This window comes from Amblyraja radiata, chromosome 1, assembly GCF_010909765.2.
Source record: "Amblyraja radiata isolate CabotCenter1 chromosome 1, sAmbRad1.1.pri, whole genome shotgun sequence".
In the NCBI taxonomy this organism is placed as follows: domain Eukaryota; kingdom Metazoa; phylum Chordata; class Chondrichthyes; order Rajiformes; family Rajidae; genus Amblyraja; species Amblyraja radiata.
Genome location: NC_045956.1, coordinates 102,415,847 through 102,441,099, shown reverse-complemented (window position 1 = coordinate 102,441,099; position 25,253 = coordinate 102,415,847). Strand labels below are relative to the sequence as shown.

Genomic DNA, 25,253 nt, shown 5'->3' with positions numbered 1-25,253 from the left:
TAGTTGGGGCAGTGGGGACGAGGGTGGGGGGAAGGGTAGGGGAGAGGAAGGGTTATGGGCTGCTAGAGCAGGTTGGGGAGGATAGAAAGGTCAGTGTTGGTCATTGCCGACTGAGAGCAAGTGCTCTGCCAAAGGGTCAGAAAGTTTATAGTTTGTTTCGCTGATGGAGAGGAGGCCACATCATGAGCAATGGCCACAATACATCAGGTGGGAGGAGGTGCATGTGAATCTCTGCCTCACCTGGAAGGGCTGTTTAGCATCCTGGATGGTGGTGGGAAAAGATAAATTGGGATAAGTGTAATACCTTCGACTGTTGCAGGACACAGAGGAGTTGGTAGGAAGGGATGAGCGGAGCAGAGTGTCATGGAAAGAGTGGTCATTGTGGAAAGCAAAAAAGGGTGAGGTTTAGATATATGTGGCGGGTGATAGGATCCGGTTAGAGTGGTTGGGAGTAGCAAAAGATGATCTGCTGAATGCAGCCGCCACTGGGATGAAAGGTGAGAACCGGGGGAACTCTGTTCTGTGGAACATGAAACTACAGATGCTGGTTTACACAAAAGGACACAAAAAGTACTGGAATAACTGAACGGGTAAGGCAGCATCTTTGGAGAACACGGAAGGGTGACGTTTCGGATCCATACTTTTCATCAGACTGGGAAGGGACTGGACAAGGATGTAATCAAGGTATGTAGAAATGATTTCAGTGGGGCAGGGGCAGGCAGAGACGACAGAACATTCCTGCTTGTGGATTTGAAGAGATAGAAGCAGCAGAAGAGGGATTAGATTGACATTAATTTGAAATGATAAAGGTTGATTAGGGATAGTCAGCATGATTTTGTGTGTGGACAATTGTGTCACGTATTTGATTGAGTTTTTGAGGAAGTAACCAAAATGGTTGATGAGGCAGGGCCATACACATTGTCTAAATGGATATCAGCAAGCCCTTTGCTAAGGTTCTGGATAATAAGTTGCTCTGGAACTTAAAAGACATTTGGACAGGTAGGAAAGGTTTTGAGGTATATGGGCTCATCACTGTGGGCAAATGGGACTAGCTAAGATGGGGCATCTTGGTCATCATGGATGAGTTGGGCCAAAGAGCCTGATATTGTGCTGGATAACTATCTACCCTTATATTTGATCCCCCAAGAATAAACAGTAACATTTGGTTAGCTTCCCCAATCAATTACGGAACCTGCATATCAGCTCTTTCTGAATCAGGCATTAAGATATCTCCGAGCTTAGCGATTTCCCACCATTTAGAGAATAGGCTTCCCTTTCACTTTCCCTGGCAAAATGGAGAACTTCATAAGTTTCTCACATCCTGCACTTGTCAGATTTTGCACATTCACTTAACCTATTATCCTTTGTTACGTTGTCTTCACAACTTACTTTCCAAGCTACTTCTGTGCAGCAGAAAATGTAGCAAATTCACACTAAATTTTTGCCTTCAACACCATGAGTTTTCATTTTCAACGACAACCTTGAAGCAGCATCTAATCAAATGCCTTCTGGATATCTAAGTCTAGTATATTCATCACTTCCCCTTTATCAAACACATATTGACTCTTCCACGAACTTCAATAAATTGGTCAACTGTGATTTCTCTTTCACAAGACTAGTTGAATCATATTTGATAGGATGGAAATCTCCTCATATAATTATTTAATAAAAGCTGCGAACATTTCCCCTATGGCAGCTATTAAGCTATCTGATCTGTACTTTCCTGTTTTATACCTCCCTCCTTTTTTGATTGAAAGGGTTGCATTTATTATTGTCCAACCTAACCAAGTCTTCTAGGAAATTCTGGAAATCTAACACCAAGGCTATAACTGTCAATCAGGACTCAGAGGCTTGTCAATCCACAACTCCAACAATATGCTCAGCGCCACTTCCCTGGTAATTGTAAATTTTCTCTCCCAATTCAAGATTTACAGTTAGTTTTGGACAGTAAACTAACGTTTGGATAAACGATTTGTATCCTCTGTAGTGGTGACATGCATTCCTCTTTTAATTCGTCTGGCAGTCTGTTATTTTACATTAATTCCCAGACACTCTATCAGACTAACGCACACATTGTTAATTTTTCTTTTTTACATATCTACACAAACACTTACAATATCTTCTTACATTTCTTACTTGCTTTGTCTTGTACTTTGATCTTATTAATCTTTTACTCATTCTTTGCTAGTTTTTATATTGTCTCCAATTTTCTGACCCATCAAACATTTGCATGGTTATATACTTTCTATTTAACATTGATGAATAACATTTTTAGTTATTTTGAGTCCTTTCGTTGTAATTCTATGTTCAGTTGAGAATGTTTTGTGTATTGTGAAACATACCCTTAAATGCCTCCAACTAACTGCAGGCTCTATAGGCAGACATCCGAATGTCCCTTTGTTCTAAGTTTATCAGTATAAAACTATCCTTTGCATATTCCCCGGACTTGTTTTCCTTCCTTCAGACATTTGTGGATTGAATTTTATTTGCCATTTTTCTGCGTGCTCGAGCAGCCCACCATTAAAATTTCAACAGTTACATCTTTCTCACAGAGGCTTCCATTTGATGATCTGTATCCTTCTTAGTTATATTCCAACATTAAAATGTAAAGCATTGCTGTTTATCCTGAATACTAAGGGTTTTTTCATTAGGGACTGGAGAATTTTGGCCAAAACTCTTAATGGCAATAAACATATCTGGTCCATCATTGACCTTTGCTTCCTGCATTTGAGACCTAAAATCACTTTCTGTTGGGTATTGTATTTCTATTTCCTTCACACGAATTTGCCATAATCTTTGCCAAATCCATAAATATTATATCAAATATGCCATGATAGGATAGTGGGTATTTTTTTGAGAAATAATCTGAAGAAGTGGATTGGGTATGAATCCCACTATGGCAAACAGTGAATATAAGTTTAGTTAATTAAGCAATTATGGACTAAAAAATATTTTATCATTCACCATGAGACTATCAAATTGTCAATAAAGACCCACCTGATTCACTCATGTCTTTATGGAAATAAATCTGCCATTCCTTACTTGCCTGAGTAACTCCAAACATGCATCACTATATTTGAATCTTAATAGCCCTATGAAATTTCCTGACAAACTACATGTTTATTTCAAGACCACTACATTAACTTCATATGTAACGGCACCATGGAAGTACTGAATGGCTGCGGCACTGACTGAATGGCTGCGGCACTGCGAGCGCACGCCGGGGGCTCTAACATCAAGAACCCGGTGTGCGACCTTGCATCACCCGGCGTGGCTTTAATGGCTGCGGGACAATTCGCCATCGCCCGCCGGGGGCTTTGACTTTGACTCTGACATCGGGGGGGAGAGTGCAGTGGAGATATAAGTTTTTTTGGCCTTCCATCACAGCAATGTGATGGATGTTTATGTAAATTATGTTGTGTCTTGGGTCTATTTGTTTGTAATGTATGGCTGCAGAAACGACATTTCGTTTGGACCTCAAGGGGTCCAAATGACAATAAATTGAATTGTATTGTATTGTACCATGGAAGTACTGTACCTACATCGGAAGAGTTGTAGTGCTTCAAAAAGGGAGTTCACTGCCACCGGCTCCAGAGAAATTAACAACATGAATTGTCTAAAGATGAGGCCCCATCGTGCAACTGTAAAAAGACCCATTTATAGGGCTGAAACCCTACATAGGTTTAAGCACCTACTCTCCACTTTCTGTTTCCCAGCCAAATATATTTCCCAGACCAATACCTTTCATCCTTCACTATGAAATTCCACAATAACCATTAACATTCTCAAATATTCCCGGGATGTCAGAACTGACATATGATGAAAGAAAGGATTGAATAGGCTTATATTCACTGGAATTTAGAAGAATGAGAGGGGATAGAGTCATGAGTCATACAGTGTGGAAACGGACCCTTCGGCCCAACTTGCCCATACCAGCCAACAATGACCCAGCTACACTAGTCCCCCTTGCTTGCACTTAGTTCATATCCCTCCAAACCTGTCTTAATGTTTCGTAAACTATGCGATAGTCCCGGCTTCAACTACCTCCTCTGGCAGTTTGTTCCATACATGCACCACCCTGTGTGAAAAAGTTACCCCTCGGATTCCTATTAAATCTTTTCCACCTCACCTTGAACCTATGTCCTCTGGTCCTCGATTTCCCTATTCTGGGCAAGAGACTCTGCATCTAGCAGATCTATTCATCTAATGATTTTGTACACAACAAAATAGAAACAAATAAAATTCGTAAGGGATTGGACAGGCTAGATGGAGGAAAAATGTTCCCGATGTTGGGGAAGTCCAGTACCAGGGGTCACAGTTTAAGAATAAGGGGTAGGCCATTTAGGACTGAGATGAGGAAAAACTTTCTCACGCAGAAAGTTGTGAATCTGTGGAATTCTCTGCCACAGAAGCAGTGGAGGCCAATTCACTGGATGTATTCAAGAGAGAGTTAGATTTAGCTCTTAGGGGTAACGGAATCAAGGGATATGGGGAGAAAGCAGGAAAGGGATACTGATTTTGGATGATCAGCCATAATCATATTGAATGGCGGTGTTGGCTCTAAGGGCCATATGGCCTACTCCTGCACCTATTTCCTATGTTTCTATGTTTCAAATGTCTTCCGTAAATCTTGGTACACCATTAATTCACCTTTAATCACAGCACATTACTACTTCAGATAACTTCAATAACTTAGTCAAACATGGTCTAACTTTCATAAAACCATGCTGACTATTTTTGATTTCCTTGGTTTTTTTCCAAAGTGCCTCAGTATAACATCTTGAATAGCAACTTCCAACATTTTAGTTATAACAGATGCTAAGCTAACAGGCTTGTAGTTTCTTGATTTTTTTGTCTTACCTTCCCTCCTTTTTTGAATAAACAAGTTGCATGAATTACTTTCCAATCTTATAGAATCTTACAAGAATTTTAGGAAATTAAAGCCGACAGCAAATATGTAATTAACCATTAAAAAAAAAGACTTTTGGATGAAGTCCATCTGGACAAGGAAACATCTCAGCCCACAGCTCCAATAATTCACACAGTTTCATTTCCCTGATAATGTAATTTTGCTGAGCTCCTATTTCTCTCCTGATTCCTGACATTACTCTAATGGTGAACAGTGTTGCAAATATATGTTTCATTCATCTGGTATCACCTTGCATTTCAATATTGATTCCCCATTCACTTGGGCAGAATATAAAAAAAACAGCAAAGAATGACTAATAGATTAATCAGGAATGCAAAATCAGAGAACAGGACAAAATTAGAAAAGAGTTAACAAAGTGAGCAATAGAAATAGGATTGGCACTCAGTGTCAGCCTGTCAGGGTAATCCATATCCTCTGAATGAATTAAAAACAAAATCTTCACTCACCCTCTCGGTTACTTCTCCAATAAATTCAATCTAGTTTGTCAGCCATGACCTACAAACGTCATCTTCCCTTAACATATATACCTTCTGTCTTCAATCATACTTAATACTATCCCTCAGAATAATTTCTACACCAACAACGTATTCTCCAATTTCAATTAATGCAACCACACCCCCTAGCTGAGTTCCTCCATCACTTTGTTTTTTTACTCAAGATTCCAGCATATTCCCACAGATTCCCTGGGTCTCCATAACTCCAACTATTCCTTTAGCACGTTTTCAACAATGTTATACATTAAGTAGAACAGCATCCCTCTAACACCCTGGCTCTAGCTGGAGAAGATTTGAACATGTTGTTTTGAGACTGCGCTTTATCATGCCTTGTGCACATATCATTGGGGCCCATTAATGTATCTACTTCTGTGAAAACGAATATTCTTAGTGAAAAGTCCCGTTATCTCCCCCCCCCCCCCCCCCCCCCCCCCCTCCCCAGGTATATTTCACTACTTTGCCAGCTCTGCCAACCTTTTCAAAGCAACTGTTCCATTCATTGTCAGTTTTCTCTGGGAGCTGAAAATGAAACCTTCTGCCATCTCCTCATTTACAGTTTGCTTGGTAATACTATCCAGCGTAAAGGCAGTGCTATGCTTCATTTTGCAAACTTAATCATCTTAAGTGTACATTTTCTTCATTTACACAAGGTAAGGCAACACTCTTTGTAATCCTATCTCAGCTTAAACAGTTTTACTAGCACTTCCAGAGTGGCTGTATTCTATTCTCATTCATTGACTTTTATTGGATCAATAGTTTTCATAAAGCCCACAGACATTACAATTGAGAAAATACATTGTAAAAGGCAGGAAATTTAATTAAGCATTTATTTTTGTCATGAGCCTTTTAGACAGATTATCATCATTTGTCACCTTTTATAAAATTACATTCAAATTTGTATTACATTAGTCAGTCTGTTCTATCACATGTTACATGAATGCAAAGCAGTTTGGTTCAACACAAGTTTCTTGAGAAAATTATGTGCCGACATGCCCAAAACCCAGTTTAACAAACCTGTATGAAAAACACCTCTGGAAGAATGCCTTATTGTATTCCAGTTTTGAACCTTTTTATTTTTTAAACCATAACTCTGAAGTTTAATTTTTTAAATCTTAGCAGATATGGCAGGCTATCAATTCAGGAGCTCTGGAGAACATGAGATGCTGCCTGATCCGCTGAGTTATTCCAGCACTTTGTGTCCCTTTGTGTAAACCAGCATCTGCCATTCCTTGTTTCTACACATCAATTAAGGAGCTTTCAGATACCACCAAGTAGATTTCTTTGCATAAATGCAGCCTCTATCATCCCTGCCAATGACTGATATGGGAGCCTAGAACCAAACTCAGCATTTCAATCATTGTGACTGCACCATAGCCCAATGTAGCCTCGTGGATCTTGAAAAGATAGTGCTGTTCACGGACAGTTGTCAATAACCATAGACATATAACAATTGGAGATGCAAGGATCTGCAGATGCTGGAACCTTGATCAAAAGACAAATGCTAAAGCAACTCAGTGGGGCCAGCAGCATCTGTGGGGGGAATAGATCAGCAGTGTTTTGGATTACGACCATTTTTCAGACCTGAAAAATCGCCTGTCCTTTCCCTCCACAGATGCTGCCTGATCCACTGAGTTACTCCAGCACTTTGTGTTTTGACATGTAACAATTAATTAGCCTCGCAGCAAAGTTCTCTTGGTACTCAGTTGGTACATACCATCACTACTTCCTCTAAATATCACATCAGGGGATGGAGTCTGTTGTGACCGTGACCCAAATGATTCCAGACTATCAAAGGAATCATCCCTGGCATGTCTGGGAGGTGACAGGGAGTCACTGCGCTCCGAGTCCCAGCTGTCAATGTAGCCGCTGTCACGAACACTTCTCTTTGGACTCTCTGTGTCCTCCATCTCCTGGTGATGGGGAGAGTAGGAAATAAATTATTAACATATGTCCAAATGCTTAAACAGCCACTTACCCCAGTCTTCAAGGGTTAAAGACAACAAAACCAACGACTCAGTTAAAGCCTTTCATTTGCATATTAATATCCAGAAATATGGTTGTAAGAAACTGCGATTACTGCATTTGATGAGGTTATGTATTTTCCAGCTTCGATTCTCTCCTAATAATATATTCCCTCATTTTCAAAATGTTCTCCAAACGGCAATGATCAGATTTTGTCCATCATCCACACACAAGCACCCTGCCAGTGGCCACTGCAGGAGCAAAGTGACAACCTGTGGATTTCAATGTAAGTGAACTTTCCCAGTGCTCGATAAATGAAATTCCCGGATTAAGGATAAATAGCTTTCAGAAGCAATCAGGAATGAAAATATGCAAAAGCTGCTCCTTTAAAAAAAAAATAATTCCAGTGCTTTGCTGCTTGCCAGCTATTGGCTTTGAAGGATATGAGCGCACTTGCATCTGACACACATGGTTGGAGCATTGAAAACAATCAATGCCTTTCACAGCCCTTGATTATAAATTCTTTCCAAGGCAAGGAGCCCATACTAAACATCGAAACTCTAGCCCAAGAAAAGGTCAATGGAAGCCATCCCATGCTATGCTCACTCCAGTGGTATAATAAATCCCTTGTCTGGATTAAAGATTGCTTTAACATTAATTGGTACAGAAAAAGGATAGATCAGCAAGCACATGCTCGAAAGGTTTCTTGGTTTCATTTTACAAGTCTTTCAATGATTTTGGATTACTTGTGACAATTTAATCATGACATTTTCCATGCCTGAAATAAAAGTAGTGTCTGATATCTCACACAATATATTTATAATTGGTACAGAGTTAACCAGAAATTCAGAAGCAAGACGTGAATGAAATACAGTGGTGTTCTTGTTCACTATGTGGTTGTAGCACATGGTTTAACAATTTAGCTCTTTTCATATTATATAAGTTGTCCTCTATCTCTTGAGTTGGTTAGTTTTGAATTAAAAATTAAAAATGTTAAGATACATTGTAAGTATTTTGAAAGGATACAATTTTAATATTTTAAATAACTCACTTACTTCCACATTATAAGAAACAGACATTATAATAGAAGAAATGTTTCCAAATTTACTACTCAGTGTTGGGAGTGGAACACCCTTTTTTTTTCTCCACCAATTCTCGACCATGTAAACAAAGAAAAGTGAAAACTCTGCTGCTAAAATGTATTAGTAGAGGGAGAATTTCACATCCAGACTCAAAGTTAGCCTGGAAATGCGCTCTGATATTATTATATGGACACCCAAAATATTTGGATGAAATTCCTTTGTCAATGTCTGAAATGAATGTAGGATTTGGTATCTCAACCAGAATATTTATAATTGGTGCCAGATTAACATGAAATTCAGAAGGAGCACATGAATGAAACACAATGGAGTTCTTGTTCTCTTCAGTGGTCACATCACATGGTTCAACAGTCTTGCTTTTTACATTTTTTCTGTTGCTCTCTAGTTTGCAAAATGGTTTACTGCAAACAAAACCTGTTGTTTTAAGCCTTGATAAACATAGAAACATAGAAACATAGAAAGTAGGTGCGAGAGTAGACCACCAGGTCCGTCGAGCCCGCACCGCCATTCGCTCATGGCTGAACACTAAACAGACACACTTACCCACAAACAGTACACACAAGACACAGAACACAAGACACTACCCTCCCCTTTATACCGCTATCACCCCTCTCCACCCCAAGAACCTCGTGATCTCCTGGGGGAGGCAAAAAACCGGATAAAAACCCAGGTCCAATTCGGGAAAAAAATCCGGGAAATTCCTCTCCGACCCCAATCCAGGCGATCGACACTTGTCCAGGAGATCACTCAGGTCTTACTATACTAACCATACCTAGGTCCATATCCCTGCCCTCTCCCCGTAGCCCCTTATCCCCTTGGCAGCTAAAAAAACATCTATTTTAGTCTTAAATATATTTAAAGTTTCTGCTTCCACTGCTCCCTGGGGCAGTGAATTCCATAAATTAACCACCCTCTGGGTGAAGAAGTTCTTCCTCATCTCAGTTTTAAAAGAGCCCCCCCTTATTCTGCAACTATGTCCTCTAGTTCTAGTTTCCCCGATCATTGGGAACATCCTTCTGATATCATTGAATTTGAAACAAATGCACTGAACATCTATTCAATATCACACAACATTATTTTTCTCCCTCCACTTACGAAACCAGTCAAAAGATTGAGCGTCTCATCTGGACGTTTCTCATTGTATTTTTTAAAATATTTTTTCCGAAGATGTGAAAATGGGCAATAATTTTAGGTAAATCAAGTAACTCTGAACATGATTGATAGCAATGTTTTGCAATAGGATCACAGCCTGAAGGGTGCACACATGCAAACATACACGCACATGATAACACTAAAATTGAAATGTACTACCTTTTGAATCTGAGCCAACAATCCTTCAAATTCTTTTAGGTTCAGTGTTGGTCCACTGTACGACGTACAGCTATTTGCTGCTTTTCCAAGCCAGTAAATTGTGATCAAGACCTGTGTGTAGAAATGATCACGACAACTTCTGATACCCAGTTTCCAAAAGCCCATCAATGCCACGGTCACACTAAAATTAGCCAATTTGTAGCAATTTTTAAAATATTGTCAAGCAATCAACAATGCAATATCTAAGGTGAAACAAATCCTATCCATCTGCAGGTCACTGTATATTGGGCAGACCTACCCTTGATACACATATTCACGGGTCTACCTACTTGCTCATTGTCTTGAAGAGAATCAGACTACAATAGCACGGAGAAAAAATGTTTTGAAAAAGATGAAGCAAAATTCCAAATATTTTGTTTAAACCACAAAACTTTTCTGCAAGCTCGAGTGAGTGGTAAGTTGCCAAGTGACCATTTGCAGTGTGTTCTTCATTGTGGGTTGGAGTGAGGAGATGGGGAGAGGGAAATAATTTTCTACTAGGTTCCCTCTTCATTATTTGGGTTCACTTCAATTATTGCCAGGTTTGCAAACCTTAACGGCAAAATGGATGAGGAAACAGAGGTTGAAAATAAAATAAAGGAACATTAAACAGCCAATAATCCCATTTTCCCACTATTTAGGAAGGGATTAAAGACTACCAACTAAATCTAATCTACTAATACCCATGATGCAGGAAACATAGTGACTAAGTGCAGCTCAAGGTAGCAAAATATCTTCATTATCAGGGAGATTGTGCCATACTGCTCATCCATTAAATTTCACCCTCATGCATATATTAAAAACTAAACATAAAAATACAAAATCTATAACCTAACCTTTGATGGATTCAGAATCATACAGCACAGAAACCAGCCCTTTGGCCCAACACATCCCTGATACCCCATCTAAGCGAGTCCCATTTGTCCATGTTTGGCCCATATCTTGCACTAAACTTCATTCCCTCATTATGTAGCGATTCACTGTAAATGGATTGATTGTAACTATGTATTGTTTTTCTACTGACAGGTTAGCACGCAACAAAAAGCTTTTCACTATGCCTTGGTACACATGACAATAAACTAAATTGAACTGAACTGATCTCTTTACACCTTTCCTATCCATGTTCAAATGTCTTTTAAATTTTGTTATTTTACTTACCGCAGCTCGTTCCATATACACACCGCCCCATGTGTGAAAAAGCTGCCCGCCAGGTTTATTGTAAATCTTTCTTCTCTCACTTTAAACCTGTGCAATCTGGTTCTTGATTCCCCTATCCAGGGAAAAATATTCTGTGCATTCACCCTCTCTGTTTCCCCTCATGATTTATACACCTCTACAATATCACTCCTGTACTCCAAGGAATAAACTCCTGGCTTGCCCAATCTTCCCCTATAGCTTAGACCTTCAAGTCCTGGCAACATCCTCTTCAATCTTCTCTGCATTCTTTTCAGCTTAATGGCACTTTTCCTGTAACAGGGTGACCAAAACTGACCACAATATTCCATGCGTGGCATCAAAGGGCACTTGTACAATAGTTACATAATGTCCCAATTTCTCCACTCCATTTCCTAATTCCCTAACTGATGAAGGTCAAAAGGTATTGTGCCTGTTTGGAATACAATGCTCCTCAAGGCTCAGTGGAGGATAGGGGGGGGCATTGTTCTTCACTATTTACATAAACTATTTGGACTTAGAAATCTGGTACATAATTAGTGTTATAGTCCTGCATCATGGAAACAGACCCTTTGGCACAACACATCCATGATGATAAAAATGCCCCACCTGAGCTAGACACATTTGCCCACTATCCCTCTAAACCTTTCCCATCTATGTATCTCTCCAAATGTGTTAAATGTTATCATTGTACTTGCCTCAACTATATGGCAGCTCGTTCCATATACCAATCACCTCAAATTCCCCTAAAGCAGTGTGACCAAAACTTAACACAATACTCCAAGTGCGACCTCACCAAAGCCTTGTACAACTGTAACAACATCCCAACTTCTATACATAATTCCCTAACTGATAAAGGCCAGCATGCCAAAAGGCTACTTCACCCCTCTATCTACCTGTGACACCACCTTCAGGGAACTATGCACTCTTAGGTCCCTCTGCTCAACAACACACCTAGGGTCTGCCTTTCACTGTGAAGGTCCCTCCCTGATTTGACTTTGTAGGAATTTGTAGGTCTTCACAATTATCTGAATTAAACTCCATTTCCTATTCTGCAGCCCACTTGCCCAGCTGAGCAAGATCCCACTATACAATGCATTCAGATAGTATTCAGAATGGATTAAATTCATTTTTTTAATCATCAATCTGCACACAATACCTCACAATAAAAAAGCAAAAACAGGTGTTTAGAAATTTTTGCAAAGTAATTAAAAATAAATAACTGAAATATGACATTTACATAAGTATTCAGACCCATTGCTATGACATTCAGCATTGAGCTTCAGTTCATCCTGTTCCCATTGATTATCCTTGAGATGTTTCTGCAACCTGATTGGAGTCCACCAGTGGTAAATTAAATTGATTGGACATGTTTTGGAAAGGCACACACCTGTGTATATACGGTCCCACAGTTGACAGTGCATGTCAGAGCAAAATCTAAGCCATGAAGATGAAGGAATTGTCTGTAGACCTCAGAGACAGGATTGTGGTGAGACACAGATCTGGGGAAGGGTATAAAACAATTTCTGCTGCATTGCAGGTCCCAATGAGCACAGTGGCCTCCGTCATTCTTAAATGGAAGAACTTTGAAACCACCAGGACTCTTCATAGAGCTGACTGCCCAGCCAAACTGAGCAATCGGGGGAGACAGGCCATGGTCAAGGATGTGACCAAGAACCCGATGGTCACTCTGACAGAGCTCCAAAGTTCCTCTGTGGAGATGGGAGAAACTTTCAGAAGGACAACTATATCTGCAGCACTCCACCAATCAGGCCTTTATGGTAGAGTGGCCAGACGGAAGCCATTCCTCAGTAAAAGGCACATGATAGCCCGCTTGGAGTTTGCCAAAAGGCATGAGAAACAAGATTCTCTGGTCTGATGAAACCACGATTGAACTCTTTGGCCTGAATGCCAGGTCTCACGTCTGGAGGAAACCAGGCACCGCTCATCACCTGGCCAATACCGTACCTACGGTGAAGCATGGTGGTGACAGCATCATGCTGTGCAGATGTTTTTCAGCGGTACAAACTGGGAGACTAGCCAGGATCGAGGGAAAGATGAACGGAGCAAAGTACAGAGAGATCCTTGATGAAAACCTGCTCCATAGCATTAAGGACCTCAAACTGGGGCAGAGGTTCACCTTCCAACAGGACAATGACCCTAAGCACACAGCCAAGACAATGCAGGAGTGGCTTTGTGACAAGTCTGTGAATGTCCTTGAGTGGCCCAGCCAGAGCCCGGACTTGAACCCGATCGAATAACTCTGAAGGAACCTGAAAATAGCTGTGCATCGATGTTCCCCATCCAACCTGACAGAGCTTGAGAGGATTTGCAGAGAAGATTGGGAGAAATTACCCAAATACAGGTGTGCCAAGCTTGTAGCGTCATACCCAAGAAGACTTGAGGCTGTAATCGCTGCCAAAGGTGCCTCAACAAAGTACTGAGTAAAGGGTCTGAATACTTATGTAAATGTGATATTTTAGTTATTTATTTTTAATTACTTTGCAAAAATTTCTAAACACCTGTTTTCACTTTTAAATTATGGGGTATTGTGTATAGATAGAGTGTATTGTGTATAGATAGAGTGTGACTGAGGAGTGAATGAATAATGCGATGTAAAGCGCCTTGAGTATTAGAAAGGCGCTATATAAATCCCATCCATTATAGATTGACGATAAAAAAAATGAATTTAATCCATTTTAGAATAAGGCTGTAACGTAAAAAAATGTGGAAGGGTCTGAATACTTTCTGAATGCACTGTAATTCTTGATAATCATTTTCATTATCTATGCTAACACCTATTTTAGTATCATCTGCAAATTTACTAATCATTCCTTATACATTTTCATCCAAATTATTGATATCAATGACAAGCGGCAAGAGTCCCCGAGGAACACCACTAATCACAGGCCTCTAATCCAAAACACAAGCTTCTACCACCATTCTCTGCTTCCTACTATGAAGCCAATTCTGTATCCAGTTAGCTAGCCCTCCCTGGATTCCATGTGATCTAACCATTAAGAGCAGCCTACCACGTGCAACATAATCAAATGCCGTGCTGAAGTCCATATAGACTACATCTACAGCCCTGCCGTCATCAACCTTCTTAGCTAGTTCTTCAAAACTCACCAATTTAGAGGATAAGATTAATATACTGCAACCAAGTTAGTGGACCTACAGAGTGGCTATACAAATTGGTGTAGGTACTCCCACAGTGCTAACAGGCAGTTCTGAAATTTGGACCCAGTAACAATTAATCCCACAGCATGTCAATTACAGCATTGATGTCAAATGTAGTCATTTTCCCAGCTCTGGAATTTAGCTCTCTGTATAATTGTATTGATACTTCCTTTATTTCCAAACTCCAACCCTATTACTATAAATCGATTGACCGAAGAGCCCATTTCTACGTAGTAGCTCTTTCTGCTTCTATAACTCAAATTTCACTGTACCTTAATTGGTACGTGACAATAAGCTGACCCTGAAACCTAATTTGCTTTCCTAACCACTTGCTTCACCTGTCATAACTCCCTCTGTATTTTACTCATCCAAACTTATTCCATTTATATAATAGTCTACCTTTAGACTTCTTTTAACAAAACATATCACTTCACATTTTCCCACTAACTCTCAGTTTTCTATGCAATAATCAGTTCAATCGATGCTCACAAACCTTTCCGAATACCACAAGCTCTTGTCTTGTGCACTAGCCTTTTATGTGACATCTTTCAAATGACTTCTGAAAATCTAAATGTACTACAAAAAGATGTTCTCCTCTGTTGACTATGCCTCAAGGGTCAAGATTGTTTAATTGTCTTATCTACCAGCAAAGGAATAATGAAACTCTTACTTGCTGCAGCTTTACAGGCTTGTTATATTTTCAAAAAACTCTAACAAATTTGTCAAACATGATTAACCTTTCATAAAATCATTTTGATTCCATTACACATCTCTAAATGACAGTATTTTTTTCTTGATTATAGACTCCAGCATGATCTTAATCTAACAGATTTAAATTTGTTTATATTTTGTCTTCATCCCTTCTTGAAACACGCAGTCACATTTACAGTTTTCCAATCCACTAGAACCATCCTGAACTTAATGTGTTTTGAAAAATTTCAACCAATGGCTCTAGTAATTCTACAGCTCATTCCTTTAAAATCAGGCCATGGGGACATAATGACTTTTCTATGTTTAGTGCATAAGTTTTTCCAATTTCACATCCCTCCTTATGGTATTCATTGACATAAAGTGTGAACAGTTGAGACTCAAGCCCTGATAGCTGTGGAATCCCATGAACCCGCCTAGCAGGCTGAGAAAGATTTGTTTATTCCTACTCTTTTCTTGCTACCTTTAAATCAGCTCAGTCCAATCTTCTTGATTAACCCTGTTCACCAAGTTCCCAATATGACCCTGTCAAAAGCATTTTCAAAATCCAAATATATCGTCCACTCGTTGTCCCACATCTAATCCACCGGGCACATCTTCAAAGAGCTCCAGTAGATCAGACAAACATAATTTCCCTTTAATAAGTTCATAGTAACTCTTTTCCATCTTTATCATTATTTAAAATATCTTAAATCATACTCGTTATTATAGATTTCCGAAATGAAAATCACTAAAAGTGCATCAGAACCAAAACAAACAAGACGCGGATCAATTTATAGGAACTACAGAATAGAAGAAGTAATGTTAAATTCAGATCCACAATTGGATTGTGATGAATCTATATCAATGTTATCCAGCCCCAAAACTGGTTAAAAAAATTACCACTGGATAACATTGGCATCGTGAAAGTACTTCTACTTGGATGAAAAAGAGCAGAATAAGGGGCTATAATTATAAGGTATAATTTGGGTATAAATGGTACAGTGGGAAAGGAAATGGTACAGTGGAAATCAACATTTTAGAAGTGTTGATAACAACACTAGAAATGAGAGAATGTATAATTCAAGAAATCTTGAAAAGGTTGGGGATCATTACGCTTAAAAACTGTGGAATGACCAGATGGAGATTTCTAATTTTTTTGGGGGGCTGGATAACATTGGTATAGTGAAAGTACTTCCACTTGGATGAGAAAGAGCAGAATATGGGGATATAATTATAAGGTATAAGGTCAAGTGGAAACAAAATAGGCTCCTTATACAATCTTGCCCTTCCTCCCAGATGTTAAATATATATATTGCAATTATAGTATGATGAATACAGAAGAGCAATGACATAGCTTGCAATCACATGGGCATAGATTTGTTGCACATAGTCATAAATGAAGTTTTCCCTTTATTTTGATACAAGAAATCCATGAAGATTCTGTGTTAAAAGATACTTACATTTTTCATTTTCCGGCTGCACTCTGGTACTCTGAAATAATACAAAGGGTAAATAGATTAATTAATACATGCAGTATTTTAACAGCATGTAACACAGAAGCTATACCTGTATTCATATTCCATTTACTAAGAGACAGTATGCAGAGTTAAAAGTACAAACTGTTCCCAGGGATACCGTCTTGTCTGCTGCAGCTGGTATTCTGGTGTTAAATGTACTTTATCCAGGAGAAACCTGTTTGCTAAGACTGCAGTTAGATTGTCGAACTTGCTACCACATTTGGCAAATTCATTCAATGAATTTCAAGAGAAGCTGAAGGAATACATGTGGGAGAATAGAATACATTAATGAGGGAGCGCAGCTGATAGAGTTACTGCCTCATGGCTCCAGCATCCCAGGTTCAATCTTGACTTCCTTTGCTGTTTGTGTGAAAATGCGCATTTTCCTCGTGGGTTTCCCTCAAGTATTCACCCACATCCCAAGGACACTCCGGTCCGTATGCACCGTATGCTCTTGAGCCATTGCAAATTGCCCCTCGTGTAGGTGAGTCGTCGAAACTGGGGGAAGTTGATGGGAAAGTTCAGGGAATAAAATGTTTATAAAGCCCTTAACGGGCTTGCCCCCCACATATCAAAAATCTTCTAACCAACCATTCTACCTCCAGGTCCCTCAGGTCGGCCAACTTGGGGCTGCTGACTATCCCGTGGTCTAGGTTTAAGATCGGGGTGACCGCACTTTTGCGGTTGCAGCACCTAAATTGTGGAATAGCATCCCTCACATCATCAGAACTGCCCCCACCATCGACTTCTTTAAGTCACGACTCAAAACCTATTTCTACTCCCAAGCGTTTTTGAGCCCCTCTGATGGGGCACTGTAAACATTTTATGTATATATTTTAGGTCTGTCTACAGGGCTCGAAATTAGCAGTTGCCCGGTTGCCAATGGCAACCCACAGTCCCGCCGGGCAACCTAAAAGCCGTGCCATTTTGCCTGGCTTGGCAAGCGCCCGGGACACCTATCGTTTAATTCTGAGCGGGCCCCCCCTCTCTCTCTCTCTCTCTCTCTCTCACTCTCCATCTCCGCCCGCCATCCATATCGGTGTCCAGGCCACCGGGTCTCCGCTCTCTCCTCATCCGCCGGCACGGCAGGCCCCCTTACACATGCGCACTGCCACGGCCTTCCTTCTTCCCCCTCCACATGCGCACAACCACAGCCAGCACCAAAGATCCTATAGCGAGGATCTTTGGCCAGCGCATCATCGGCCGTGGTTGTTCGCATGTGCCGCCCTGCTAAAGGCTGGCGTCGGCCACTTTCTCCCTCCCTTTGCATTGTGGGAGATCTGGCCGCCATTGCTGTCCGGTCGCCGCCTCGCCGCGACCGCTGAAAACCAACGCAGAATCACTCGCTGGAGCTGGAGTAACTCCCTGGAGTAACTCTTGCTTCTTGGTTTCCTGGTCCTCCAAAAATATTCCAAGTGGAATTTAAACAGTAGTGGACCCACCACCACCAAACTCCAAACTCTGAAAAACAACAGCCTATTGCATTTTATCTGTATTACATATTATGATGTGCTGCAGCAAGCAAGAATGTCATTGTCCTACCTGGGGCACATGACAATAAAACTCTCTTGACTCTTGACTTGGAGTTAAACAAAAAAGGGTTCTTGGGGAAAAAAAGAGCTACCTTAAATTTAATTGCGTCTGGTTGGGTACCTATAGTAGGGTGAAGACTATTCCATGCTTTAATTGTGCGGGGAAACTCCATGGAGTTTTTTGTAATATACATAAGTTACTTGGATGTAATGTAGAAGTATGATTAGTGAATTGCAGAAGATGTCCCTCTTAAATCTCATTCCTCTCACCTTGAGCCTATAGAAACATAGAAACATAGAAAATAGGTGCAGGAGTAGGCCATTCGGCCCTTCGAGCCTGCACCGCCATTTGATATGATCATGGCTGATCATCCAACTCAGTATCCCATCCCTGCCTTCTCTCCATACCCCCTGATCCCTTTAGCCACAAGGGCCACATCTAACTCCCTCTTAAATATAGCCAATGAACTGGCCTCAACTACCTTCTGTGGCAGAGAATTCCACAGATTCACCACTCTCTGTGTAAAAAATGATTTCCTCATCTCGGTCCTAAAAGTCTTCCCTCTTATCCTTAAACTGTGACCCCTAGTTCTGGACTTCCCCAACATCAGGAATAATCTTCCTGCATCGAGCCTGTCCAACCCCTTAAGAATTTTGTAAGTTTCTATAAGATCCCCCCTCAATCTTCTAAATTCTAGCGAGTACAAGCCGAGTCTATCCAGTCTTTCTGCATATGAAAGTCCTGCCATCCCAGGAATCAGTCTGGTGAACCTTCTCTGTACTCCCTCTATGGCAAGAATGTCTTTCCTAAGATTAGGAGACCAAAACTGTATGCAATACTCCAGGTGTGGTCTCACCAAGACCCTGTACAACTGCAGTAGAACCTCCCTGCTCCTATACTCAAATAATTTTGCTATGAATGGTAACATACCATTTGCTTTCTTCACTGCCTGCTGCACCTGCATTCCTACTTTCAATGACTGGTGTACCATGACACCCAGGTCTCGTTGCATCTCCCCTTTTCCGAATCGGCCACCATTCAGATAACAGTCTACTTTCCTGTTTTTGCCACCAAAGTGGATAACCTCACATTTATCCACATTATATTGCATCTGCCATGCCTTTGCCCACTCACCCAACCTATCCAAGTCACCTTGCAGCCTCCTAGCATCCTCCTCACAGCTAACACTACCCCCCAGCTTCGTGTCATCCGCAAACTTGGAGATGTTGCATTCAATTCCCTCATCCAGATCATTAATATATATTGTAAATAGCTGGGGTCCCAGCACTGAGCCTTGCGGTACCCCACTAGTCACTGCCTGCCATTCTGAAAAGGACCCGTTTACTCCTACTCTTTGCTTCCTGTCTGTCAGCCAGTTCTCTGTCCACATCAATACTGAACCCCCAATACCATGTGCTTTAAGTTTGTATGCTAATCTCTTATGTGGGACCTTGTCAAAAGCCTTCTGAAAGTCCAGATATAACACATCCACTGGTTCTCCCTTATCCACTCTACTAGTTACATCCTCGAAAAATTCTATAAGATTCGTCAGACATGATTTACCTTTCATAAATCCATGCTGACTTTGTCCAATGATTTCACCAATTTCCAAATGTGCTGCTATCCCATCTTTAATAACTGACTCCAGAATTTTCCCCACCACCGATGTTAGACTAACTGGTCTGTAATTCCCCGTTTTCGCTCTTCCTCCCTTTTTAAAAAGTGGGGTTACATTAGCTACCCTCCAGTCCTCAGGAACTACTCCAGAACCTAAAGAGTTTTGAAAAATTATCACTAATGCATCCACTATTTCTGCGGCTACTTCCTTAAGTATTCTGGGATGCAACTTATCCGGCCCTGGGGATTTATCGGCCTTTAATCCATTCATTTTACCTAACACCACTTCCTGGCTAACCTGGATTTCACTCAGTTCCTGCATCTCATTTAAACCCCGGTCCCTTGCTATTTCCGGCAGATTATTTATGTCCTCCTTAGTGAAGACAGAACCAAAGTAATTATTCAATTGGTCTGCCATATCCTTGTTCCCCATGATCAACTCACCTGTTTCTGACTGCAAGGGACCTACATTTGTTTTAACTAATCTTTTCCTCTTGACATATCTATAAAAACTTTTGCAGTCAGTTTTTATGTTCCCTGCCAGTTTTCTTTCATAATCTATTTTCCCTTTCCTAATTAAGCCTTTTGTCCTCCTCTGCTGGACTCTGAATTTCTCCCAGTCCTCTGGTAGGCTGCTTGTTTTGGCTAATTTGTAGGCTTCCTCTTTTGTTTTGATACTATCCCTGATTTCCCTTGTTATCCACGGATGCACTACCTTCCCTGATTTATTATTTTGCCAAACTGGGATGAACACTTGTTGTAGTTAATCCATGCAGTTTTTAAATGCCTTCCATTGCATATCCACCGTCAACCCTTTAAGAATCATTGGCCAGTCTATCTTGGCCAATTCACGTCTCATACCCTCAAAGTCACCTTTCTTTAAGTTCAGGACCCTTGTTTCTGAATTAACAATGTCACTCTCCATCCTAATGAAGAACTCAACCATATTATGGTCACTCTTGCCCAAGGGGCCACGCACAACAAGACTGCTAACTAACCCTTCCTCATTACTTAATACCCAGTCTAAAATAGCCTGCTCTCTCGTTGGTTCTTCTACATGTTGGTTTAGAAAACTATCCCGCATGCATTCCAAGAAATCCTCTTCCTCAGCACCCCTGCCAATTTGATTCACCCAATCTATATGTAGATTGAAGTCACCCATTATAATGGTTTTACCTTTGTTGCACGCGTTTCTAATTTTTTACCTTTGTTGCACGCGTTTCTAATTTGAACTCACCACTTTGTCCTCTAGTTTTAGAGTTCTCTAACATGTGAAAATGACTGAGTGTTCACTTTATCCACATCCCTCATAATTTTGTATACTTCAATAAGGCCATTCTGAGCATCCTACATTTCAAATAAATAAGTCCCAGCCTATGCAACCTCTGGCTGTAACTCAAGTCTGAAAGTCCCAGTAACATCCTGCACCAGTTCCAATGTAATGGAATCCTCACCATGACTGGATGGCCAGAACCTCTCCCAGTACTCCAAGTCTTACCAACAACTTGGACAACAGTATCACAATATTCCAACTGTTGCACTCAATACCATACCCAATGAGGGCAAGCATGCCAATTGCCTTCCTCATCACATTTTCAACCTGACTTGCACTTTCAGGGAACTATGCACCTGTACTCCTAGATCTCTCTGTTCTTCAACACTCTCCAGGGCATTACTATTTACCATCTAAGTCTTGCCCTGGTTGGACATACCAAAGAGCAACACCTCAAGGTTTTCAGAGTTAAATTCCAATATTTTAAATGTATTAAATTAGGAGCGGCATAAGTAGGATAGATAGTCAGATTTTTCTTCTCAGGACAGGAAGTCAAGAATTGGAAGGCGCAGGTTTAAGGTGAGGGGAATTTAATGGTGATCTTAGAGATATGTTTTTCATGCAGAGAGCGATGAATATCTGAAATGAGCAGGCAGAAAAGGTAGTGGAGACAGGAAAATGGCAACATTTACCAGGTACTTGGATAGGAAAGGCACACAAGTATACCATATGGGTCAAATGAGAAAAAATGGGATGAGTGTAGATAGGATTCTATTAGTATGGATAACTTGGGCAGAGAGCACCTGTTTCTATGCAGTGTCCTTCGATGACTAAATGATTTTCACATCTCAGTAGGATGTCCTAGGGTTCATGAACCAACAGATCACTCGAAAATTATTGCAGTCTTTAACAAAAAAAGGAGTAAAATCTAATTTTATAACCAATTACGTCAAAAATGTTATATAAAATGTAAATGGGAATGCGATATCAAATATGCTGGTTTTTTGTTGTTTGATAAAATTGGTACAGGGTGATATTTTAGCTCCGATTAAAGTGGGTTTGAGATCTTTCATGTCTGTATTTCTACATAGTCTCTTGTGCTTTGCAAGATATGGATTATTCTTGATATAACTTTTATCTAGTGTGCACTCAGTGTTTTGTGTTAGTAGCAAAGCTGTAATTCACTGCATTTACCCTAACTGTCATCTCCCACTATAGTCTGAAACCATTCGCTGCCAGTGCAATAATGAGGTTATCTGGCATCCTCCCAGGGGAATGCTTGCAGCGCGATTAATGTCAAACTGCATCCTTTATTTTGAGTCAGTTAACAGAAAGGCTAAATAGATTAATGAGGCATTCTAGATCAATTATGTAACAACCATTTTTTCTGTTTTGCCTACTGTCATTGTTTCATTAATAACTATATTTCAAGATAAAGGACATTTAACAAACCCCAATTTCTTCAATACCATTCAACACCAAGCTTCCACAACAACGGTGCAATGATGAAGGCACACCTCTTGATCCTCACTAAAATCCTCACCAGGCCTGTAGTTGGATGAGCACACCTTAACAACCTTCGATTCCCCTTGTTCAGTGTGGGCAGCATGCCTTGAGAGAATTGAGCTTGTCTGATCTGATCAATCCGAAGAAGGGTCTCGACCCGAAATGTCACCTATCACATGTTCTCCGAGGATGCAGTCTGAACCGCCTGAGTTCCTCCTGCAGTTTGTGTCTTTTTTTTTGTTCTTGTCCAATGTTGCGAGGTTGTGATACTTTACACAAGTCCACACATTCATCGTGTCATTCTGCTACAGTCATGCAGAATTTTTGTTTATGTTTATTGTGATACACTCACTATATTTTTCTATGCAATTGAGCGTTGATGTTTATATTTTGTTGAGAAATTGGTATCCCAATTTGGGTCATATTTTTCTACACTTGATTTATCCCACAAACACCACAAATCAGATTAGCTCTTCTCTGAAACTGGTAGGAATGAGAAGCCCTTGCTTAACCAGTGGAATTGCGACCTCTGAGCCTTCTAAAATATCCTACAGTCAATAAAATGTTTTTGAAATGCAGTCAATGTTGTAATGTAGAAAACATGGCAAGTAATTTGCCCAGAGTCTGGTCTCACAACCCACAATTACAATAAAAAGCTTTGAGGAACACATTTTGGCCAGGTGCAGGGGGAATATCAAAAACAAACTACTTGCAGATGATGGAAAAGTTTTGATGAAAGGTCACGTTGTCTAACCTACTGAGTACTTCTCAACATTCTTTTCTCACTCCTGGGAGAATGCCTTTGTTTCTCTTCAAAATAACGGTACAGGTGGGTTCATGGTATAACTTGGCTCTTGAAAAGCCACATCTTAATGGCACAGAACTCCACCAATTGTGCCAGCCTAACTTGTTTTTATCTTAGACATGGAATGTTGATCTCCAATCTGCTGAGACCAGAGACAGTAGTACTACCACAAAGCTAAAGTAGAGCTTCCATCTGTGCTTAGCTATACTATTCATGTCATATACTGTATAACCAGAGAACATACTCTATCCTATATCAGAATCTTACAGAATCACATTTGAAACTTGATGACCCGTTTCAATTAAACAAAATACACATGAACAAAAAGACTTAAAAGAGAAAAACTAAGCTGAGGATGGACACAAAAAGCTGGAGTAACTCAGCGGGGCAGGCAGCATCTCTGGAGAGAAGGAATGAGTGGCGTTTCGGGTCGAGACTCTTCATCAGACACCCGAATTACAGGTACCCACAGTCAATCTACCAATGAGTTACTCCAGCTTTTGGTGTCTATCTTCGGTTTAACCCAGCATCTGCAGTTCCTTCCTACACAAACTAAACTGAGCTTACGGGCCAGCACAGCACTTAAGATACAGATCCATTGTTGGTATAATACACTGATCCATTGTTGGTAAAATACACTGATGGGATTGATGCAGTGATGAGAGTTGATTAAGTTCAAGTCTTATCAGAAAATAAATGAATGTTGTGGAAACTACACATATTGCAATCAGTAACAAAATCAGTATACAAAATCAGGAGAGGAATAGGTCATGTAGACACACGGAGTCTCTTGACCAGAGTAGGGGAATCAAGAACCAGAGGACATAGGTTTAAGGTGAGGGGGGAAAGATTTAATAGGGATAAACTGAGGGGTAACTTTTTCCATACAGAAGGTGGTGGGTGTATGGAAAAAGTTCCTGCTGGAGGAGGTATTTGAGGCAAGTAGTATTGCAACGTTTAAGAAACATTTGGACAGGTACATGGATAGGGCAGGTTTGGAGGGATATGGACCAAATGCATGCAATTGGGACTAGTGTAGCTGGGACATAAAATGCTGGAGTAACTCAGCGGGACAGGCAGCATCTCTGGAGAGAAGGAAGTTGGGACATGTTGACTGGTGAGGGCAAGTTAGGCCGAAGGTCCAGTTTCCACACTGTATGAATCTATGAGTAACATCCTTTTGAAATGTCTACTTGTAATATAGGAAACGTGACAGGCAATTTGCTCAGGCCAACCATATACCGCTGCAATTCGATAACTCAATTATTTCTATTCTTTGTTTCATGGGGAAATTAAGACATGAAGCCGTGACTGGATGTTAGATCTTATACCACCAAGGTGGAGATGTTCTTATTCAGGAAATATTCCTTTTAAGTGACACTTGTAAAATGCATTGTGAGATGGGATGACAGAATCGGCAATTCCATGAAATGGTATGTATGGTAGAGAACAGCATTCCTAGGTATTGGAACTAGTCATAGGAAATAACTCCATGATTTACTTTTAATTAATTTTAATCAAATACTTTCTGATTAGTAGTGAGGGTGGGGGTGTGGGATTCTAGGCTACTGCCCTATTGTTTGACTGCGTGGAAGAGCCGGAGGTTAATTGCCTGGTTAAAAGACCACAAGAGATTGAAGAATGTGAGGAAGAGATAACACTTCATAATGCCAGCTGCACAAATAGTAGAGGTGAAATTGGCCAGGATTATGGACTTTAATTTCCGTGATGTGTCTTTTGAAACTAAAACTTCAGGGTGAACATCTCACGCAATCCTATTTGAGCCAATATAAATAGTAAATCTTTAGAGAGTCATACAAAATAAATAGTGTGTATCTCAACGGTGTGGGTGCCATGTAAAGCACTGAAAATATCTAACGTGGACAAATAGCACGTAGTGATGAGTCTAAGAAAGGAAGAAGGAATTAACAGGGTGAAAGAATAGATAATTATTCAGGCTTATTATGCATGCCCTTTTAAGGAGTAGGGATAAAACACCAAATGTTGGGGGGACCGTTTGCAACATCCTTTTATTACGAGGATGTTGCAAAGGGTCAGCCAACATCTGTGGAGGAAATGGGCAAGTAATGTTTTGGGTCAGGATCCTTTTTTAGACTGGAGTG

The 25,253-nt window shown here is 40.4% G+C and overlaps 1 protein-coding gene across 16 annotated transcripts in view; it reads right to left on the bottom strand.

The window, feature by feature from the left end:
* limch1 (LIM and calponin homology domains 1) overlaps positions 1 to 25,253 on the bottom strand; it is a 359,063-nt gene that overhangs the window by 102,398 nt on the left and 231,412 nt on the right. For all 16 annotated transcript variants that reach the window (XM_033027735.1, XM_033027743.1, XM_033027771.1 and 13 more), the window contains exons 5-7: positions 16,340 to 16,370; positions 9,798 to 9,908; positions 7,139 to 7,334 (exon numbers count right to left, since the gene is read on the bottom strand). In XM_033027735.1, coding sequence (XP_032883626.1) covers positions 7,139 to 7,334; positions 9,798 to 9,908; positions 16,340 to 16,370 — 338 coding nt within the window. The remainder of the gene's footprint in view (positions 1 to 7,138; positions 7,335 to 9,797; positions 9,909 to 16,339; positions 16,371 to 25,253) is intronic.